This window comes from Acinonyx jubatus, chromosome C2 (assembly GCF_027475565.1).
Source record: "Acinonyx jubatus isolate Ajub_Pintada_27869175 chromosome C2, VMU_Ajub_asm_v1.0, whole genome shotgun sequence".
NCBI classification, from domain to species: Eukaryota; Metazoa; Chordata; class Mammalia; order Carnivora; family Felidae; genus Acinonyx; species Acinonyx jubatus.
The window spans coordinates 69,941,029-69,961,319 of record NC_069384.1 but is presented as its reverse complement, the minus strand read 5'-3'; the positions used below and the strand labels follow the sequence as shown (position 1 = coordinate 69,961,319).

Sequence of the window (20,291 nt, the reverse complement as noted above, 5' to 3'; positions counted from 1 at the left end):
TCCCCCACCTTTTTGTTTTGGGTTATTTTTTTTTTTAATTTTTTTTTAACGTTTATTTATTTTTGAGACAGAGAGAGACAGAGCACGAACGGGGGAGGGGCAGAGAGAGAGGGAGACACAGAATCGAAAGCAGGCTCCAGGCTCTGAGCCATCAGCCCAGAGCCCGACGCGGGGCTCGAACTCGCGGACCGCGAGATCGTGACCTGGCTGAAGTCGGACGCTTAACCGACTGGGCCACCCAGGCGCCCCGATGTTTTGTTTTTTATTGTGGGTCCACAGCCTTATTTTTACAGTGCCTCTCCTGGGGTCGGCACTGCTGCCCACTCCCCTGCTCCCTGCTCCCCGGTCCCCAGTTTGTTTGTGTCCTGTCTTCCTGTTCGTTCTGCTCTCATGGCAGCAGGCTCACAGAGAAAGCAGTTCTTGCTTCAGGGAAATAAGGCACCACTCCCTCTCCTGCAGGTCAGGGGGAGAATGAGAAAACGATCATAGCTAGTTCACTGCTGACTAGATGCTGGCACTGTGCTAAACACTTTCTAAATATTCTCTTATTTCATTCTTTTTCTATTTTACAGATGAGAAAACCAAGGCTCACCAAGGTGAGTAACTTGCCCATAGTCAAGCACACTAAGGGGCAGAGCCAAGGTTTGAAGGCCGATGCCAAAGTTCATGTTCTTAGCCACTGTAGTAAATTCACTCACTCATTCAACACCTGTATTGGGGAGTGTTCAAGTAGTGGGGGATACAACAGTGGGAACAAAGAATTAGGTCTTTCCTTATGCCACTTCCTCTCCAGTGAGGAGACAGAAAACGTACAGCAAAGCTTGTAATGTCGGGTGCTATGAGGAAAACTAAAGCAGGGTAACAGGATCAAGAATAGTGGGGAGAGGCGACTCCTCTGTACAGAGTGAATGGTCAGGGAAGGCTCTGTGAGAAGCCACTGGAACAGGGATCACCCTATGCTCCTGCATTTTCTCACTGACACCCACATGCTGGTGATTCTAGCTAATGTTCTTAGGACTCTATATTTACATACCCTGACAGATCTCTCGTGAACAGAGACATTTGGAAAACACCATTTCATTTGGGACACAAAGCTGACATTCTTTCGCAGAAATATGTTGGAATATGTCTTCAGAAATATGCTGGTTAGTGTTTGTTCAGAGTTGTCCAGGAGAAAGGTGCTCTCACCAAACAGAAACATTCATTTTACTTGGCAGGTAAACTTTATTTTTCTAATAATAATGGATGACAGTTGCCAAGCACTTACCATGTCATGTGTCAGACATGTGCACATATTTTACATGTGTCACGTCATTTAATGCTGACAATCACTCCAAAGGGAGATTGTCTTAGCTTTGGCCACCATAACAAAATACCACAGACCAGGCTGACTTAAACAACAGAAATGAATTTTCTCACAGTTCTGGAGGGTAGAAGTCTAAGATCAAGGTGCTAACATGATTGATTTCTCTTGAGAATTGTCTTGCCGGCTTGTGGATGGCCTCCTTCTCCCTGTGTCCTTACACAGCAGAAAGAAAGATAGGGTAAGGGAGAGGAAGAATGTGAGCTTTATGATTTCTCTTTTTATAAGGGCACTAATGTTATTATAGAGCCTATCTAAATCTAATTATCTCCCAAAGGCCCCATCTCCAAATACCATCACATTGGGGATTAGGAATTAAATACACAAACTTCTGGGGAACACATTTTAATCTATAGCAGAGATGTCATTCTTTTTTGAAAAAAATTTTAACTTTATTTATTTTGAGAGAGAAAGAAAGTGAGAAGGGGAGGGGCAGAGAGAGAGAGAGAGAGGGAGTGAGAGAATTCCAAGCAGGCTCTGTGCTGCAAGCACGGAGTCTGACACGGGGCTGGAACCCACGAACCGTGAGATCATGACCTGAGCTGAAACAAGAGTCAGATGCTTAACTGACTGAGCCACGAGGTGCACTCTAGCAGAGTCATTATTACTATCATTTTGCAAGTAAGAAAACAGGTACAAAGAGCTCAAGTAATTTGCCCAAGGTCACATGCAGTGGAATTAGTATCCAATGATGTCATTCTGGCACATATCCAAAAATATTTTTGTGAGGAAGAAGAAAATGGCACAATATTACCAGCCCTGAACCAAAATCATGAATTCTGAAAGTGCTTGACAAAAAAATACCAAAGGCCTACAATTTCTAATCCAAGGAACAAACCCCAAAGGGAAACTTCTTTAAAAAGTCCTATATGCTGGCCTATCATGGGTATAAAGCTTCTAAAACTGAATGTTAATCAAATGTCCTTTTTTCTTTTTTTTTTAATTATGCAATGGTTATCCTTGTACTTACTCCCTTAACTTTTTTTTTTTTTTTTTTTTTTTTTTTTAAGTTGGGAGAGAGGGAGAGGGAGAATCCCAAGATTCTGAGAGCCTGACACGGGGCTTAATCCCACGACCCTGGGATCAGGACCTGAGTGGAAATGAAGAGTCTGACACTCAACTGATTGAGCCACCCAGGTGTCCCAAAATGTTCTTGACAACTATGCTTTTCAGCTTCTTTCCATGTGGAAGGATGCTCTGATCCATCATCCAAGTAGAATGCTGACGAATGCACAATAATGTCTTCACAGAGATGAACATATCCTTCTTTGAAGTCTTTCAAAAAAGTGCATTTCTTTATCTTCTTTGTTCAAGTCATATGCTCTTCTTTCTCTTTAGACATTGGATGAAACAGACTCAGTTTACAATAAAAGAAGTTTTTGCTTTAAGAAAACAAAATATCTGTCAATCAACTCTCCTAGCTCTGGCTCATGAGTCTATGAACATCTTGTAACCTTCTGGTAAAAAGTGCATCCTGCTGAGTGTCTTGCACAAAAAGTGTACTCAAACTTGAACACTCTGGACTGAATTTTTTTTTATTATTAACACTTGTCTTTCCATTTGCTACACATCATCTGTTGTGCACCTGGTCATCATAAGCTAGTCCCCAAGTCTTATCACCATTGGGAGGAATGCCAAAATAGTCCCTGGGTCTCTAAAGCTAAAGCTTTTTCCAGACTCCATGTTGTCTCCTGTCCTTGGATTGGCATGTTCCTCCTTTGCACCTCTCATTGATCCAATGAAGGCATACACTCAATACTTCTTTTCCTTGATTGGAGTGGATTAGCATGGCTTACTTTTACAGTTGGCTGACCTCATTGATTATATAGAGATCTTTATCTTGATCAGTATGGGACTATAAAAGAATAACTCTCAATCCTATAGCTATTACAACACCATTTTTTCTTGGACAGAGGAGTTTGGAATTTTTTTCAGAAATAATGAAAGGTCTTTGGAGGGTTCTGAGTTTCATCAGAAGGTTGTCATCTGTGATGTGTAGAACAGACTGGCATTGGAGAGGTCTGTAAGAATATTTCCTGCACCGTTGTAAATTCAATCCACTTTCAGTGCTGTAGCCACCTCCACACCCATACGGTTTGGATCCAATTACTGCCCTATCCTCATTGCCATCACCCTAGTCTGATCCATTATCATTTCTCACTTCATTTCTTATCAAGCTTCCTAGCAAGTCTCCCTGCTTCCTCTTTTTCTCCCACTAAAATCAATTCTCTACATGGTAACTAGAGAATTTAAAAAAAAAATAATTTTATTTTGTTATCATTCATGCATCCTAAATTCACCCATTTAAAGTATACAACTAAACAGATATTAATATATTCACAAGATGACACAACCATTTGCAAGCATCTAATTTTAAAACATTTTAATTACCCTTCAAAAAACCCCATATCTATTAGCAGTAATTTCCCATTCCTCTTTCCTCCCAGCCTCTGGCAACCACTAATCTACTTCCTGCTTCTATAGATTTGCCGATTCTGGACATTCATATAAATGGAATCATAAAATATGTGGTTTTTTGTGTCTTGCTTCTTAGACTTAGTGTAATGCTTCTACCAGAAGTGTGTGAGGAGTACAGTTTCTTCTCCATGTCCCTCATCAAGATCAACAATTGGTTATTGTCTTTTTTATTAAAGCCATCCTAGTGGTTGGGAATCACCATCTCATTGTGGTTTTGATCTGTGTTTCCTTGGTAAATAATGTTGAGACTCTCTTAATGTACTTATTGACTTTTGGTATATCTTCTTTGAAGAAATTTTTATCTAGCTCCTTTGCCCATTTTAAATAGGGTTATTTATTTTTTTAATTAATGAGCTGTAAGAGTGCTTTACATAAAGTAAAGTTCCTTATCAGACATGGTTTGTAAATATTTTTCTCTCATTTTCTGGGTTATTTTTTCACTTTTTCTTTTAACACTTATTTTTATTTTATTTTATTTTTTTTGAGAGAGAGCAAGTGGAGGAGGGGCAGAGAGAGAGGGAGGCAAAATCTCAAGCAGGCTCTACACTGTCAGTGCAGAGCACTATGTGGGACTTGAACTCACAAACTGTGAGATTATGATCTGAGCTGAAATCGAGAGTTGGACATTTAACCAACTGAGCTACCCAGGCACCTCTCTGTTTCCTACTTTTTTGATGGTATTGTTTGTAGCACCAAAGTTTTTAATTTTCATGACTCTGAATCTAGCTACTTTTTTCTTTTGTTGCTTAGGCTTTGATGTCATTTCTAAGAAGGTTTGCCTAACTCCAGGTCATGAAGATTTACCCCTATATATATATTTTTAGGAGTTTTATGGTTTCAGCTCTCATATTTGTCTTTGATCCATTTTGAATTAATTTTTGTGTATGATGTGAGGTAGGGATCCAATTTCATTCCTTATATAGATATCCACTTGACCCAACACTATTTGTTGAAGAGACCAGAGAGATCTTTTAAAAACATAGATCAGATTACAAACCTTCTCTGTTTAAACTTTCAATAACTTTCCATTGCACTTAACAATAAAATCCGAATTTCTCTGCCTACCTCTTCACTCTCATTTTATGCTACTCTCTCTCTTGCTTACCATGCTGCCAGGTCTTTCATTCCCCAGAATAAATAAAGCTTTCTTTTCCCTTAGCTTCCTCATGTTTCTTCATTTCTCACCTTAAATAACTTCTCGTAGATGACTTTTCTCAACCTTTCTTCTAAAACAGATTCTCTGTCCCATCCCACTTTTTTTTAAATATCATCTCCTTTAATTTTCTTCATAGCTTTAATTATCTATGTATCTGCATTTGTTTTACTGCGTTTTTTTTTTTAATGTTTTTATTTATTTTTGAGACAGAGACAGACAGAGCACGAGCAGGGGAGGGGCCGAGAGGGAGGGAGACACAGAATCTGAAGCAGGCTGCAGGCTCTGAGCTGTCAGCACAGAGGCTGACAACGACGACGACGACGACGTGTGTCTCAAACTCACCCACTGTGAGATCATGACCTGAGCTGAAGTCAGAGGCTTAACCGACTGAGCCACCCAGGCGCCCCCTGTGTTACTTTTTACTTTGGTAATACTTCTTTGCATTTGGCTTCGTGTTTTGCATATGACATACATTCAATTCACAAATCATGTTGTTAGAAACTAGAATTTACAATTAGATGGGACGTTAAAAATTACCTTCAACTACTCCTTCTTTACAGGTGAAAAAAACAAAGTCTAAAGAGTGTGAGTTGTCTGGGGTCAGAGAAACAGTAGCTAGCTTTGATTCTGAGAGCTATAATTTCCACAACAGTTTCATTTTCATTTGCAACAATGATTTGCCCTATTCCAATGTCATGCAATTTTTGCAAAAATCACTAAAATGAAGACAAGTTTTCTTCTTGTTGTTGTTGTTTTAATGTTTATTTTGAGAGAGAGAGAGAGAGAGAGAGAAAGAGAGAGTTCCAAGCAGGCTCCATGCTGTCAGCATGGTCTAAGGTGGGGCTTGAAGTCACCAACCTGGAGGTCATGACCTGAACTGCAAGCAAGAGTCCGACCATTAACCAACTGAGCCACCCAGGCACTCCAAATAGGAGGGTTTTTAGCAATTTGTTACAGAAATGACATTATTTTTCTAAGCCTTCATTCTAAGATGCCTAGAATGGGCCCTCCAATGGATGGACAGGACCTGGTTAGGAAGGCCAGAAGTCACACTTCACAACGGCACTAAGTCGGACTTCTTTGTTTCTCCCTCCTTGGCTGTCCCACCTCCCTCCCTTTCCCTTCTTCCGGGTCAACCCCCCCAACACCGCTACCCCCGAGGCTCCGCCCCCTTCAGGGCCGCGTGCCCTGCGCCAAGATGGCGCCAGGCGCTTCTGCTTCGGAAGTGAGCTCACACTACTCCGGAAGGGAAGGCGGGGAAAGAGCAGGCGGGTGGGTGATCCGCTGTGGGGCTGTGGGTGGGGCGGCGACCGCAGCTGTGGTATTCACGCTTGGGGCTGGGGAGAGGGCGAGGGACTCGCCGGTCTTGGGAGCCCAGTCGAGGGCCCAGGGCCGGGGGCGTTGGAGGAAGTCGCCCCGAGCGGCTCACCGCTGGCCGGAGGAGAGGCGGCCTTGGGAGCCGGCGTCCCGCCCCCGGCGGCCTCCTTCCCCAGCCCTCCTCCCGGGTTGCGCGCGGGCGGTCCCTGTTCTGTCACGGGGGCTGCGGCGGGAACCGTCGAGCGGGCTGGACGGAACCCTCCGCCAGAGGACCCGCTGGAGTAGCAGAGGGAGCGCGGCGGGCCAGTCCGTCAGCTCAGAGGTCAGGCCTCGGGTCGCGGTCCGTGGTCCTCCGTCCTTCGGCGAGCCCTCTTGGCTAAGAGTCCCCGACCTCCCCGCACTGCTTCTGCTTCTCCTTTGAGTAAACCACCAAACCCTCTGGCAGGGTGATTTTTTTCCTCCTTGCATTTGCCGGGAAAGAGATATATATTTAAAGGGTTTCTGTCCTCATTGCTACCCTTGCCCTCTTAAAAGTTTTCCTTTGGTAGGAATGCTTGTATTCCTTCCCTGGACCATTTGATGGTTCCCATCCAGCCGCGGCCTGATTTAGCAACTGGAATCACCTTCAGATCAAATCTTAAAAATTCGCACCTACAAAGCTACTCTACAGAGTTGTTCCCTCCCGCCCAAGAAGGGCAAATGGACTTTGGAGTTAAGATGCAGGGGGGTGAACCAGTGTCAACAATGAAAGTCTCAGAGAGTGAAGGAAAGCTGGAGGGCCTGGCCACAGCGGTGACCCCAAACAAGAACAGCAGCAACAGCAGCTGTGGGGGTGGAATCAGCAGCAGCAGCAGCAGCAGCAGTAGTCGCGGTGGCAGTGCAAAAGGCTGGCAGTACAGGTAGGTCCTTTCCTCAAGGTGATTTCCTCAGGTGGGGGTGACTATGCTGGAGTCTGCATTTCGGCGGTTGTTGAAAGGTAAAGTTACCTAGTGACTTCCAGAAGCAACTAATACATCTCATTTGGACCTGGGATCTCATCTTTCATAAGCAAGATTTCATTCATTCATTCGTCCATTCAACAGGTATTTATGGAAGGCCTTTCAGAGAATACATAAGTGTATCCCTGAACTTCCTCTACATGCCTAGAGTTCATTCCTCTTCTGATTTAATTCTGTGCTCACTTCTGCGTTTGCGTGTGTTGTAATTTGTTTACAGGCCTGTGTTTACAGTTCCTGCTTGACTGTGAAGGCAGGAACTGCTTAACTCAGCTCTCTCCAGAGGCTAGGAAATGCTAGGTGCTCAAACATATTTGTCAAGTGACTGAATGGAATCATTGAATAAGAAAAGATTCTTGCGGCCCCTGGGTGGTTCAGTCTGTTAAGCCTCTGACTTCGGCTCAGGTCATGATCCTGGCATGGGGCTCTGTGCTGATAGCTCAGAGCCTGGAGCCTGCTTTCTCTCTCTCTCTCTCTCTCTCCCTCTCCCTCTCCCTCTCCCCATTTGCACTCTGTCTTTCTCTCAAAAATAAGCATTAAAAAAAAAAGATTTTTGCCCTCATGGTGTTTGTGACTTAGAAGGGGAGATACACGTAAATAATTTGAACACAGGGGCACAGATATATATACTGATGCCTCTAATACTCTAAACCAGGGAGACTGGAGACATTTCAGTTTGAGTTGGTCAGGCCATTTAACTCTGTCATGATGAGAAATTCTACATTTGTTAATTTTCATTAATATGGAGGATAAATTTAAGGAGCAGGAAGAGAGTGCTGGAGAAGCAATGGTAGTTTTGTTTTTGCTTTTGATGAGTAAAGTATAGGAGGATATAACCAGAATCTTTTTAATTGAGATATATTTTACATGTAACATTAGATTCAAGTGTACAACATGATTCCCTATTTGTATGTGTTGATCACCACAGTAAATCTAGTGAACATCCATCACCATACATAGTTACAATATTTTTTTTATTGTGATGAGAACTTTTAAGATTTCTCTCTTAGCAACTCTCAAATACACAAAATGTTGTCATTAATTATAGTCACCATGCTGTACATTACATCCCCAGGACTTATGTTGTAGCTGGAAGCTTGTACCTTTTGGCCACCTTCACCCAATTCACAGTCCATGCCTCCACCCCATTCCCCCACCTCTGGCAAACCACTGGTCTGTCCCTATCTAGGAGCTCATTTTTATTTTATTTTGTTTTGTTTGCTTTTTTTAGATTTCATGTATAAGTGAGATCACACAGTATTTGTTTGTCTAACTTCACTTAATGCCCTCAGGGTCCATCCATGTTTTTGCAAATGGCAAGATTTCCTTTTTTTTGGTGGCTAAATAATATTCCATTTTATATACTACATTTTCTTTATTTGTTCATCTGTTGATGGACACTTAGGGTGCTTCCACGTCTTGGCTATTGTAAATAATGCTGCATTGAACATAGGGGTGCAGATAATCTTTTCAAGTTAATGTTTTCTTCTTTTAATGTTTATTTATTTTTGAGACACACACACACACACACACACACACACACACACACACACACACACAGAGCATGAGTGGGGGAAGGGCAGAGAGAGAGGGAGACACACAGACTCTGAAGCAGGCTCCAGGCTGAGCCTGTCAGCACAGGGTCCGATGCAGGGCTCGAACTCAAACCGTGAGGTCATGACCTGAACCCAAGTCGGATGCTTAACTGACTGAGCCCCGCAAGTGCACCCCCCCTTTTTTTTTCCAGATAAATACCCAGAAGTAGAATTGCTAGATCACCAGAATCTTAAGAATGAATTCAGGCTATACCATTGTGTTGCAGCTAAAGAAATGAATTGTTAAATTTTGGTTAACTGACTCCCTGTGTACTTAACTCTAGTCATTTTTAGCCCTGTGCTATTTGTAGTTGTGAAATTTGTGTGAAACTTGAAAGGGATTAAAGCCAAGATTTTGTGGGACACCTGAATGGCTCATTTGGTTCAGTACCCAACTCTGGATTTTAGCTTGGGTCACAATCTCACGTTTTTTGAGTTTAAGCCCTGAGTCAGGCTCTGTGCTGCTTGGGATTCTCTCTCTCTCTCTCTCTCTCTCTCTCTCTGCCCCTTCCCACACTCACTGTCTCTCTCTCTCTTTCAAAATAAATTAAAAAAAATAAAGCTAAGATTTTTGTGAATGATATATACTTAACTATACACAGTATACACATAATATCCATATGTGTGAAATATGCATGACTATTAGCATACAGAAATGAAGTGTAGAAAATTATAACTTTATTGGTAAGTGATTTTAGGACAGGAAAGTATATTTAGTTACTGTGAGATATTTAGGGTCACTTTTGAAATTAACATGATCCTTTTTTTTGGTGGCTGAAGACTAACCATGTAAGATTATCAATTACTTGGCAAGGATATTTTGGTATGACTTAAGGAAGCAAAATAAAGTAATATTCCAAGTCAGAAGTCTGTCTACTGATAGATATCCTCAACTTTTTGAAACCCACTCTCAGTTGAATTAAAACGTGAAACAGAATTTTTAGCCCTGGAGAGAGTTGTCATAAAGCCACGCACTTTACTCCTGTACTTCAATTCAGAACTGTATTATCCTTTGTTTAGCGTATTATTTAATGGTTACATGATTTTCAAACTAGAATCTACTGGAAGCACATATGAAAAAGGTTATCACGGTAAATGTACCAGAGAAAATGGCAACTGGTAAGTGTAGGACAGCCCAAGAAGATTTGAAAAATTAACATGCAGACTCAGCTATATTGCTTCCTAGTACAATAATCAGTCATAATGGCCTTAAGTCATCTAGGAAAGCACAGTGTGTAAGAAGACAGAACCACGTGATACAGTGTTGAACAATTTCAAAGAAAATAGCTGAAAGAAAAGATGCTTAAATATTTGGAAAGTGCAGTTATGTGAAACTCTTCCCTAAGGGTGCAGATATATAATGTGTTACTGCATTTACATACTGACATATTTTTATTTTAATGAAGTTTGTCCAAGACTAATCCTTCAACCTAGCTCTCAATTTAATTTGTCCCTTTGTCCTCTAGGACATTGATGAAGCAGTTTTCTCCATTGCCCTGGGTTGCTCTCTCTTCCTGGCTTCTTCCTCTGAGACTTAAAGTTTCTAGACTTAAAAAAACAAGTATAGTAAAACTCAGCCTAATTCTTTCCTCTTAAAACTCATTTACACACAACTGCTTCCATTTCTTTAATCCTTGTTTATTGCTCAACCCATGATATTTGGCTCTATCCACACCAAGGATAGGAGTGAAAAAATGATGAATTTTTTTTAGATTCTTATTCCCATTGATTTCTCTATAACTGTATTAGTTACAATTCGTTTCTTGCCTTTTCTTTTTTTCTTTTTTTTTTTTTTTAAAGATTTTACTTTTAAGTAATCCCTACACCCACCATGGGGCTTGAACTTACACCCCCGAGATCATGAGTTGCATGCTCTACTGACTGGGCCAGCCAAGCGCCTCTCTTTTCTTGAGTTTTTGATATTACTTTCTCTTGGTTTCTCCTTTACCCTCTGAATGTTTTTTTTCTCCGTTTCTTTGGTTGGCTCTTTTCCTTAAAAGGCTGGTATGATATTCCATCATTTTCTTTCCTTAAGCTGCATGTTTTCTGTTTGTTATCTCATTCTCTTCCATGGCTTCAGCTATTTCTATAATTTCAGAGGCAATACATTCAACTGCCTACCTGTAATTTGCTACTGTTCCATTTTAAAAGTGGAGATTTTTGGTTATGTCTTACTGAGTAGTTGAAATTCAGTAAAGACCCTGTGATTCAGACCTGGACTTTAGCTTTACAAACTTAGAAAATTAATAAGCATCATGTTTTTGAGGTTTATAAATGCTGTCACATATCATTCCTTCATTCTTTTTTTATGACTGAATAATATTCCATTATACAAATATACCATATTTTGTTATTCATCATTTGACACACATTTGGGTTGTTTCTGTTTTGTGGCTATTATGAATGCTACTTTGAACGTTTGTGTTCAAGTTTTGTGTGGATATGTGTTTTCATTTCTCTTTGGTGTATATCTAGGAGTGGAATTGCTGGGTCGTATGGTAACTTTACACTTAACTTTTTGAGGAACTGTCAGACTATTTTTTTTTAATTTAATTTAATTTTTAGAGAAAGAGCACAAGTGGGCAGAGGGGCAGAGGGAAAGAGAATCTCAACCAGGCTCCACACTCAGTGCAGAGCCCATTGCAGGGCTTGATTCCACAACTGTGAGATTGTGACCTGAACCAAAATCAAAAATCAGACACTCAACCCACTGAGCCACCCAGGTGCCCCCAGACTATTTTCTAAACTAGCTATACCATTTTACTTTCTTGCCAGCAGTTTATTGAGTTTTAACTTCTTCATATTCTTACCAGCACTTTATTGTCTTTTTGATTAAAAAAAATTTGTTTTTTACATTTTTTTTTTTTTTTTTTTTGAGAGACAGAGACAGAGCACAAGTCGGGGAGGGGCAGAGAGAGAATGAGACACAGAATCCGAAGCAGGCTCCAGGCTCTGAGCTGTCAGCAGAGCCCAACGCAGGGCTCAAACCCACAAACCGCGAGATCATGACCTGAGCTGAAGTTGTACGCTCAACTGCCCAACCATCTAAGCCACCCAAGCGCCCCTGTCTTTTTTATTTTAAATGTTTATTTTGAGAGAAAGAGAGAGCACCTGTGCGCGCGAGCTGGGGGGTGGGCAAAGAGAGAGGGAGAGAGTGGGAATCCCAGTCAGTGTGGAGCCTGACAGGGGGCTCAGTCTCAGAACTGTGAGACCATGACCTGAGCCAAAATCAGGAGTCGGACATTTAATTGCCTGAGCCACCTAAGTGCCCCCAATTTTTTTTAATGTTTATAAATTTCTTTTTATGTTTATTATTTATTTTGAATTTATTTTGAAATATGTGAGATAGTGTATTATCTACTGTTGTGTTACAAATTACCCCAAAATTTAGTGTGTTGAAACAGTAACATTTTTTATCCCAGAGTGTTCTGAAGCTTAGGTGGGTCCACTGGTTCTGGGTATTTCACAAGGCTACAGTTATCTTGAGGCTGAGCTGGGAAGAATTCACTTCCTGGCTCATTTGTGGCTCTTGGCACAATTCATTTCTTTTGGCCTGTTGGACAAAGACCTCAGTTCCTTATAAACTGACCGCTGGTGGTTTCCTTTGGTTCCTGGCTTCATGGGCATCTCCACAGAGCATCTTACTACTTGACGGCTTGTTATTTCAGAGTGAGGAAGTAAGAAAACGAGAATGCTAGCAAGATGGAAGTGACAGTCTTTTGTAACTTAAACATGGAAGTAAAGTCCCCATCACTTTTCACTATACTAGAAGTGAGTGATGAGTTGTGCCTGGGTGGCACAGTCAGTTAAGCATCTGACTCTTGATTTCAGCTCAGGTCATGAGCTCATGGTTAGTGAGATCAAGCCCTGTATTGGGCTTTGTGCTGGCATCATGGAGCCTCCTTAGGATTCTCTCTCTCTCCCTCTGTCTCTGCCTCTCTCCCACTTGGGCATGGAATGAGTAAATGATGAGGTTCAGCCCACACAAGGGTGTGAATACCAGCAGGTGAGGATCATGGGAGCCACATTAGAAGGTGCCTATTACAGATGATAGTATATATAGACTCTAGATCATCATCTATTGTTGAGACAGATTTGACAAGTAGGCAGTTGGAAATTTGTTTTTTCTAAAGCTGAGAGTTTGGGACTGAAACTGATTGTTGGGGAATAAGAGGAGCTACTAGGAGATCAGTTGTAATGACCTAGACATGAGATAACACAGGGAAAGTGTTAGTAGGCTGGAAAAGAAGGAAACCATGGGAGGAAGGTTGACAGACCTTGGTGATGTACTGAGGGAAGGAAGTAAAAATTGACCTCTGTCATCCAGATTTGAAACTTTGAGAAGTCTACACGAGAAACAGATTTGGGGAGTCAAATGATGCATTTGGTTTTCCGTATGTTGAACTTAAGTTGCTAGAATGTTTAAGTTGCATATCCAGCTAGACTTTAGAGATGTGGAGCATATCCAGCAAAGAAGATAATTGCCTTTGTAGTATCCAGAATGTATTCACTTCTGTTGTCACATTTAATCCTCACTACAGCTCTTAGAGGAAGGTAGGAAGGACACTGTTATCACCATTTTATAGTTGAATAAAACAGAAGTCAAAATGAATTGATCAGAGCCACGGCTAGTAAGTGGAAGAACTTTTATTTCTAAGTAGTTATTTGTGTAGAGGTATTTAAAGTTGATACACTCTCTAAAGGAATGGATAGTTATTGATAAATAGTTTAGGACATGGTGGTTTCATCCTTCACTGGTGTTCTAACTCATGCAGCAAATATTTTTGAGCCTCTATCATGTAGAGCCCTGTTATTTCCAAATTAATATATACATTCATAACAGTGAAAAGTAAGGACTCCCAAGGCTTATTTTGGGAAGATTCTGGAAAAGAATCAGAAAAGAGAAGAGAGGTGCCTGGCAAGCTCAGTCAGTAGAGCATGAGACTCTTGATCTTGGGATTGAGTTTGAGCCCCACATTGGATGTAGAGATTATGTAAAAATAAAGTCTTCCAAAAAAAAAAAGAAAGAAAGAAAGAGAAGAGCCTCAGCTGCATTTGCAAAATATATCACGATGACCCTTTTTCAAATCAAAGCTGATCAGTAAATTTACTAGATTAGTCCCAAATTTTCTTCTTCCAAAGTAATTTATATTCATATGTTGTGGTCTTTGTTCACCATTTAAAAGGAAAACAGATTCTTAATTCTGGATCCTTCCTTCCTTTTTCATAGTAAGTGTTCAAAGTGTATAAAATGTGCATGTTTCCATTATTTTCATATTCTTCATGTCAGCTTTCAGAAAAGTGTACACATCTACAAATATGCCACTTATTGAAATGGACAGAAGAAAACTACCCAGAGGAGGAACTGAAAAGCAAACTGGAGTGTATAACAGGCCTGCTTGTCTTATTTTGGGCTCCATGCTGGCCAAGCCCTATTAACAAACAGATCTCTTTTCCTTATTAGCAAATAGTTACGGGTTTCAGTAAATGGGTAGAATTCTAAAAATGTATAGTATAGAAATAATTTTTATGGTCAGATCTGGTGTCTACCACTGTAAATACTCTGTTAATAGGAAAAGTACCTGTACCTATTTTCAAATGGGGAAAGGAGATCTGCGTAAACATAACCTAACATTTACTATCTTCAGGGTTTGACCACTTTTTGAGTTTGATTTGAAGAAAAAATTGTGAATGTTTACTTTTTCTCTCTGTAGGGGTTAAAGGAAACTTGAATGTGTACTTCTGTACCCTAGTTTTTGTTATCCTTATCTGAAAGTTGCTATCGATGCTAGTGAAAATAAGAGAAAGGCAACTTACAGGCATGTAGCTGAAAACTATAAAATATTGTTCCAGAAATCTAGTGAGAACTACACCAAGCCTTGAGGAAAAATATTTGGTTTCTTATGGTATACTCTGATATCTTAGTGTTTTATATTTTTGCTATAGGTCTAAACACAGTCCATTTGAGTTCATATTTTACATAGAAATTCTACTGTATCAAAACTATACAAACAGGTTAATGTTAGAACATGCAGATTGGTCTTTTGCAAATAAATTGCATGATTTAGATTCCAAAAGAAATTGCCCAACAAATAGATTTGTGGGAAATTATATCTTTTTAAACTCTTCTGTTTTTGCTTTTGAACATAGTGGAGAATATTCTTGGTATAAATTATACTACCTTGCCTAGAGGGAACATCTTTGTTCCCTTTGAGAAATCATCTTCCCTAGCTAAGAATCTTCCTCTATACCGATTTTGCTAAATAAAATGATTTGTATCCAGACTTATTCAGGTTTAACTTAAAACTAAATTGCCTGTTTAAATAGTTACATTATTGTTTTGGTATTACCATCTGGGTTTTAGAACAGTTTATTTGGTGGTGAAAGAAAGGATTTTCTTTTGGGTTTATAAGGTATTGTAACAAAACATGATTTGTCACTCAGTGTTTCCCTGTTCTTGAGTTTTGGCTGCCTTTGCAGTTTACTTCCATTGCTGTTCTTGAGGTTGGTTGGAAGGTCCCTAGAGGGGAGAGGCTGATGCTACTGGCTGCAGCTGGAAGCCCTAGTTAAAAGGATGGTTGGGAGAGAAAAAGAAAAGAAGAGGAAAAATAGAGAGAGAAAAAAGGATATAGAAAAGAGAGACAGGGAGAGAAAGAGAGGAAGAAAAGGAGGGAATGAGAATGATACAAAAGGTGAGATGAAATGCCACCAATAGTTGCTTCTGGAACAGCTTTCTTATCCTTGATAGAGGCCTTTTTAAAGTACTGCCTGAATCTGTAACCTCAAATCTGCAAAGAGAACTTCTTTATCAATTTTGTAGCTGCTTCACATATTTTTATAACATAATTGAAAAGAATATTTTTAATGTGGTTTTTTAGAATAGGTAATATTATTAAAAAATATTAGAAGGGAGGGGTCCAATGAAAAATCTTTCCCATCCTCGACTGGTTCAGGTCTCCTCCCACCTAAAAATGGCTTCTTGTGTGGCAGTGAGACGTATAGTATCTTGATACTCTCTTGGTCTGTGGTGTCTTGGTTTTACTGAGGCCTGCTTCTGTGAAGCCTTTTGGAAGTATATGAGAGATAATAAATACTACTATCTGAAAAGATACTGTACCAGAAAAAGTTTTCTACTTTATGCTAAAAAGTTTTAATTACAGGTATAATGTTTCTCTTATTTGCAAACTTTACTTTTGAAATAATAATTTTCTGTTGAGAAAAACCTTTAGAATTTCAAATGATGAGTGATGTACACACATTTTAGGTTGAAAGGGTCATCGGACACATGAGAAAAACCAAGGCCCAGAGAGATTGATATGGCCAGGGTCAGTCATGGCATTAGTCAGTGGGAAAATTGGTACTAGATCCTGTATCCCTTTTATGTGCTCATTCCACAGCATAACACTACCTTACACTTAGGGTTTAGCAACTTAATTTTGAACCTAAGGGGTATTGAAAAGCCTACTCGTAATGTCTGAAAGTCCTGTTTATAGTAAGAGCTATAGCTCCTATTTTTGTTGGCAAACAATACTGCTTTAGGCTGGTGTGAGGAAATAGGTCCTCTTTTTACATTAAAGGATGAGAGTTAAATTGGGGTAGCCTGTTTGGAGAGCAGGTTGGTGATATTTATAAAAACTAAAAATGTATATACCTAGCAATTTCACTTTTAGCAAATATGTACAAAAATATGTACAACTCTGTTGCACCATTATTTGTAATAATAAAAGCCTAGACAAAAAACTCTGTTAGTAGAAGGATTGGAACTGGTTAACTATATGATACTGCCATAAAATGGATTACTGTGCAGATGTTAAGAAATGAGTTAGATCCATATGTGTCAGTGTGAAACTATCCCTAAGAAAACAGAAAAGCAACGTACAGAATTATGTGTATAATTGCAACCATTTGTTTAAAAAATAAAATGGTGTGTATATGTGCACACTTGTAGGTGCATAGAATATTTCTGAAGAAGTACACAAGAAATTGAGAGGTCTTTGCCTCTGAGAAGGGGAACTGGCGCCTGGAAGATAGGGTTGGATAACGTAATACATAGTAATGCTTATTGGGAGACAGTTCTCCCTTCGTTACTTACTGTTTTTTTCCAAAAAATCTGTATAGCAAACAGTCTTGGAAGATATAGTTATCTCCCTCCTAAGCAGAAGGCAGGTTTATTTATCATCCAGTATAATGAAGATAAGGTCTCCTTGCTGCAGAGGTTAGGCCAACTTACTGTTCGTTGAAAGATGTGGGTTCTCTGCACATAGGTTCCTCAACCTGTCCCACAATGTCCTGCATGTGCAGGCATCTCCGGTCCTCTGTGTTGCCCTGTGTGATGGGACTATTGCTATGGCTACTGAAGTCTTTTGTCTCTGACTGAGGAGTCTCATGTCTTTTGCCAGCATCCATGAAACTGGGCTAACTTGCTAGCTTTCGAGTAGGGTAACATCTCAGGTCTTCCATCATTCTTGACAAAATACCTACTGGAAAAAAAATGCAATAACTGTTTCTTAAAATGAAAGAAGTGGAAGTCTTGGGCTTTTTAGGTCCCATCATTCTGACTTGAAAATGTCAGGCTAAGAAGATAAGACAGGGACTCCTGGGTGGGCCAGTGGGTTAAGTATCCGTCTCTTGATTTCTGCTCAGGTCATGATCTTAGGGTTCATGGGATGGAGCTCTCTGTCGGACTCTGCACTGACAACTTGGGATTCTCTCTCTCCCTCTCTCTCTGTCCTTCCTCCACTCTCTCTCTCTCTCTTTCAAAATAAATTAAAAAAACATTTAAAAAAAGATACGACAAATCTAGAAAACTGATCTAGAAAAATGAGCCTACGTCAAAGGAATTTGCCTATGGAGGAATTGACTTCCTGGAGTGTGAGAGAATCAGTATTTGTTGAGCATTAACCATATTGACTTATACTTCAAATATATTTGGGGTGAATATATTTTCTTTTCTCATTATAAATCTGCAGGATAGATATTCTTATCCCCATTTACAGATGAAGAAACGCAGTACCAGATATGTTACTTGCCCAAGGTCACAGTGGAATTCATACCTATAACTGTCTGACACTAAGCCATGCCCTTTCCATTATAATAAACAGCTTTCTTTCTTGAGGTGTTAGAGGTGACTTTCTACTTTAACATGTGGGAGTTTCTTCTGTCCCATCTTCATTGAAGGTCTGTTGTCAAATGGCCAGTTATCTGCATTGAGGGATTTCCCAGTTGTCTGTAACAGATTATGTATAGGATTTTTTTTTTTTTTTTGGTCGGTGTAGGAAAACATTTTACAGCTGTGCTTCTCAAACTTTCTTCTTGAACTATCTTTTAGCTGCATAAGATATAGTAGGTACCTTAAGTGGATCTAGTTTGTGATTTATTAAAACAGCCCCTGGCTCGTATAACTTTCTTGGGAGTTTTCTGTATTTCAGAATTCATGAGAATTTTATATTCTACTCTCTATGTATCAGTTGCTTACAGAGGTCAGTATAGAGTCAGGGTCAGCTGAGAGGGAGGGCACAGGAATCAGAATACAATCAAATTGTCAGGTTGTTGTTGGTTTTTTTTTTTTTTAGTGTTTATTTGTTTATTTTGAGAGAGAGAGAGAGAGAGAGCGCACATGCATGCAAGTGGCACAGAGGCAGAGATAGAGGGAGAGAGAGTCCCAAGCAGGTCTCGTTTTATCAGCATAGAGCCCGACAGGGGGCTCGAACCCACGAACCATGAGATCATTACCTGAGCTGAAACCAAGAGTCTGACACTTAACCAACTGAGCCACTCAGGTACCCCAGGTTTATTTATTTTTTTAATTGTAGTAAAATATACATATAAAATATACCATCTAAAGTATTTTTCAGGTGTCTAGTTCTGTGACATTAAGTACATTGACATGTTATGCAACTATCACTACTATTCATCTTTAGAGTTTTTCATCATCCCAGGGGTGCCTGGGTGGTTCAGTTGGTTAAGCATCCAACTTCGGCTCAGGTTGGTCTGGCCCTGTGCTGACAGTGCAGAGCCTGCTTGGGATTCTCTTTCTCTCTTTCTGCCCCTCCCCCAGTCATGCATACACACCTGTTCTCTTTCTCTCAAAATAAAAAGGTAAACTTAAAAGAATTTTTTGTCATCACAAACTAAAACTCTTTACCCATTAAATAATAACTCCCTATCCCCACCCAATCCTCAACCCCTTGCAACCACTATTCTACCTTCTGTCTCCATGATTCTGACAACTCTAGGTGTCTCACAGTGAAATCATACAACTTTTGTCGTTTTGTGTCTGGCTTATTTCACTTGGCATAATGTCCTCAGGGTTTATCCATGTTGCAGCATGTGTCAGAATTTCCTGCCTTTTTAAGGCTGAATAATATTCAGTTGCGTGTATTTACCACATTCTACTTATCCATTCATTTGTTGATGTACATTTGATTTGTTTCCATCTTCTGGCTATTGTGAATAATACCGCTGTGAACATTGGTATACAAATACCTGTTTGAGTACTTGCTTTCATTCTTTTGTGTGTATACCCAGAGGTAGAATTGCTGAATCATATAGTAATTCAGCATTTAACTTTTTGAGGAGCCACCATTATTGTTTACCACAGCAGCTATACCATTTTACATTCCCACCAATAATGCAGAAGGGTTCCAATTTCTCCATACCTTTGCCAATCCTTGTTATTTTCTGTCTTTTGGTTTGGTTTGGTTTGGTTTGGTTTTGGTTTTGATAATAGACATACTAGTGGATATGAAGAAATAGGTTTTATTACTGCAAAAAACTCATTGAAGAAAGCAGCAGCAGTTACCATAGTAAAGTAAATTTGCTATTTCCACCCTGGAATTAGGCATACTTATCTACCTAGTCACAGGCACAGAGGCAGTTTGGAATACTCAGGTTTTCTCTCTGTCAGAGCAGGTAAGAATGTCTTCTTTGGGTAGGAGGCGGATCCAAGGGAAGGAGCCCAGAGGAGCTGAGCCCTTCATGCCCAGCTGTGGGATATGTGAGGGGAAGAATGGGGAAAAGAGGATGGGAGCTCTCTAGAGAAGTTCTCCACATGGAGATGGATGTGTGAGGAGGGAGCAAGTTTTTTCTTAATATTTATGAGAGTTTTGATATTAAAAATGCTTTAACTTATTTTTTTAATGCTTTAACTTATTATAGTCAAGTAAATTTGCTCTAGAAATGCAATCTAATTTTACCCTGTTCTCCCACCCACCCACCCAGCCCAGTTTTGAGTATGTGTAGGTTAATTTGGGAAGTAAGAGCTTATAGGAAACACAGTTCTACATCTCAAAAGAGCAATGGTCATATAGTCCCTTCGGAGAGTTTTAAAAAATTTAATCCATGCATAATAACAGATAGAAGTAGCTCTCTGCCCTGAACTATCCTGC

General features: G+C 40.0%; 2 protein-coding genes across 11 annotated transcripts in view; both read left to right on the top strand.

Annotated features, from left to right (window-relative positions):
• LMLN (leishmanolysin like peptidase) overlaps positions 1 to 4,204 on the top strand; it is a 137,782-nt gene extending 133,578 nt beyond the window's left edge. For 3 of the 9 annotated variants that reach the window (XR_008297717.1, XR_008297715.1, XR_008297718.1), the window contains 2 exons: positions 573 to 596; positions 2,374 to 4,203. The gene's annotated coding sequence lies outside the window, so the exon portion shown is untranslated. Of the gene's footprint in view, positions 1 to 572; positions 597 to 2,373 lie in introns of all 9 variants that reach the window. The other 6 variants (XR_008297714.1, XR_008297711.1, XR_003420724.2 and 3 more) reach the window with 4 other exon arrangements.
• Positions 4,205 to 6,891: 2,687 nt separating this feature from the next.
• The window catches only part of OSBPL11 (oxysterol binding protein like 11), an 85,237-nt gene continuing 71,837 nt past the window's right edge, over positions 6,892 to 20,291 (top strand). For both annotated transcript variants that reach the window (XM_053220975.1, XM_015083708.3), the window contains exon 1: positions 6,892 to 7,213. In XM_053220975.1, the coding sequence (XP_053076950.1) occupies positions 6,894 to 7,213 (320 nt within the window). In that variant the 5' untranslated portion in view covers positions 6,892 to 6,893. The remainder of the gene's footprint in view (positions 7,214 to 20,291) is intronic.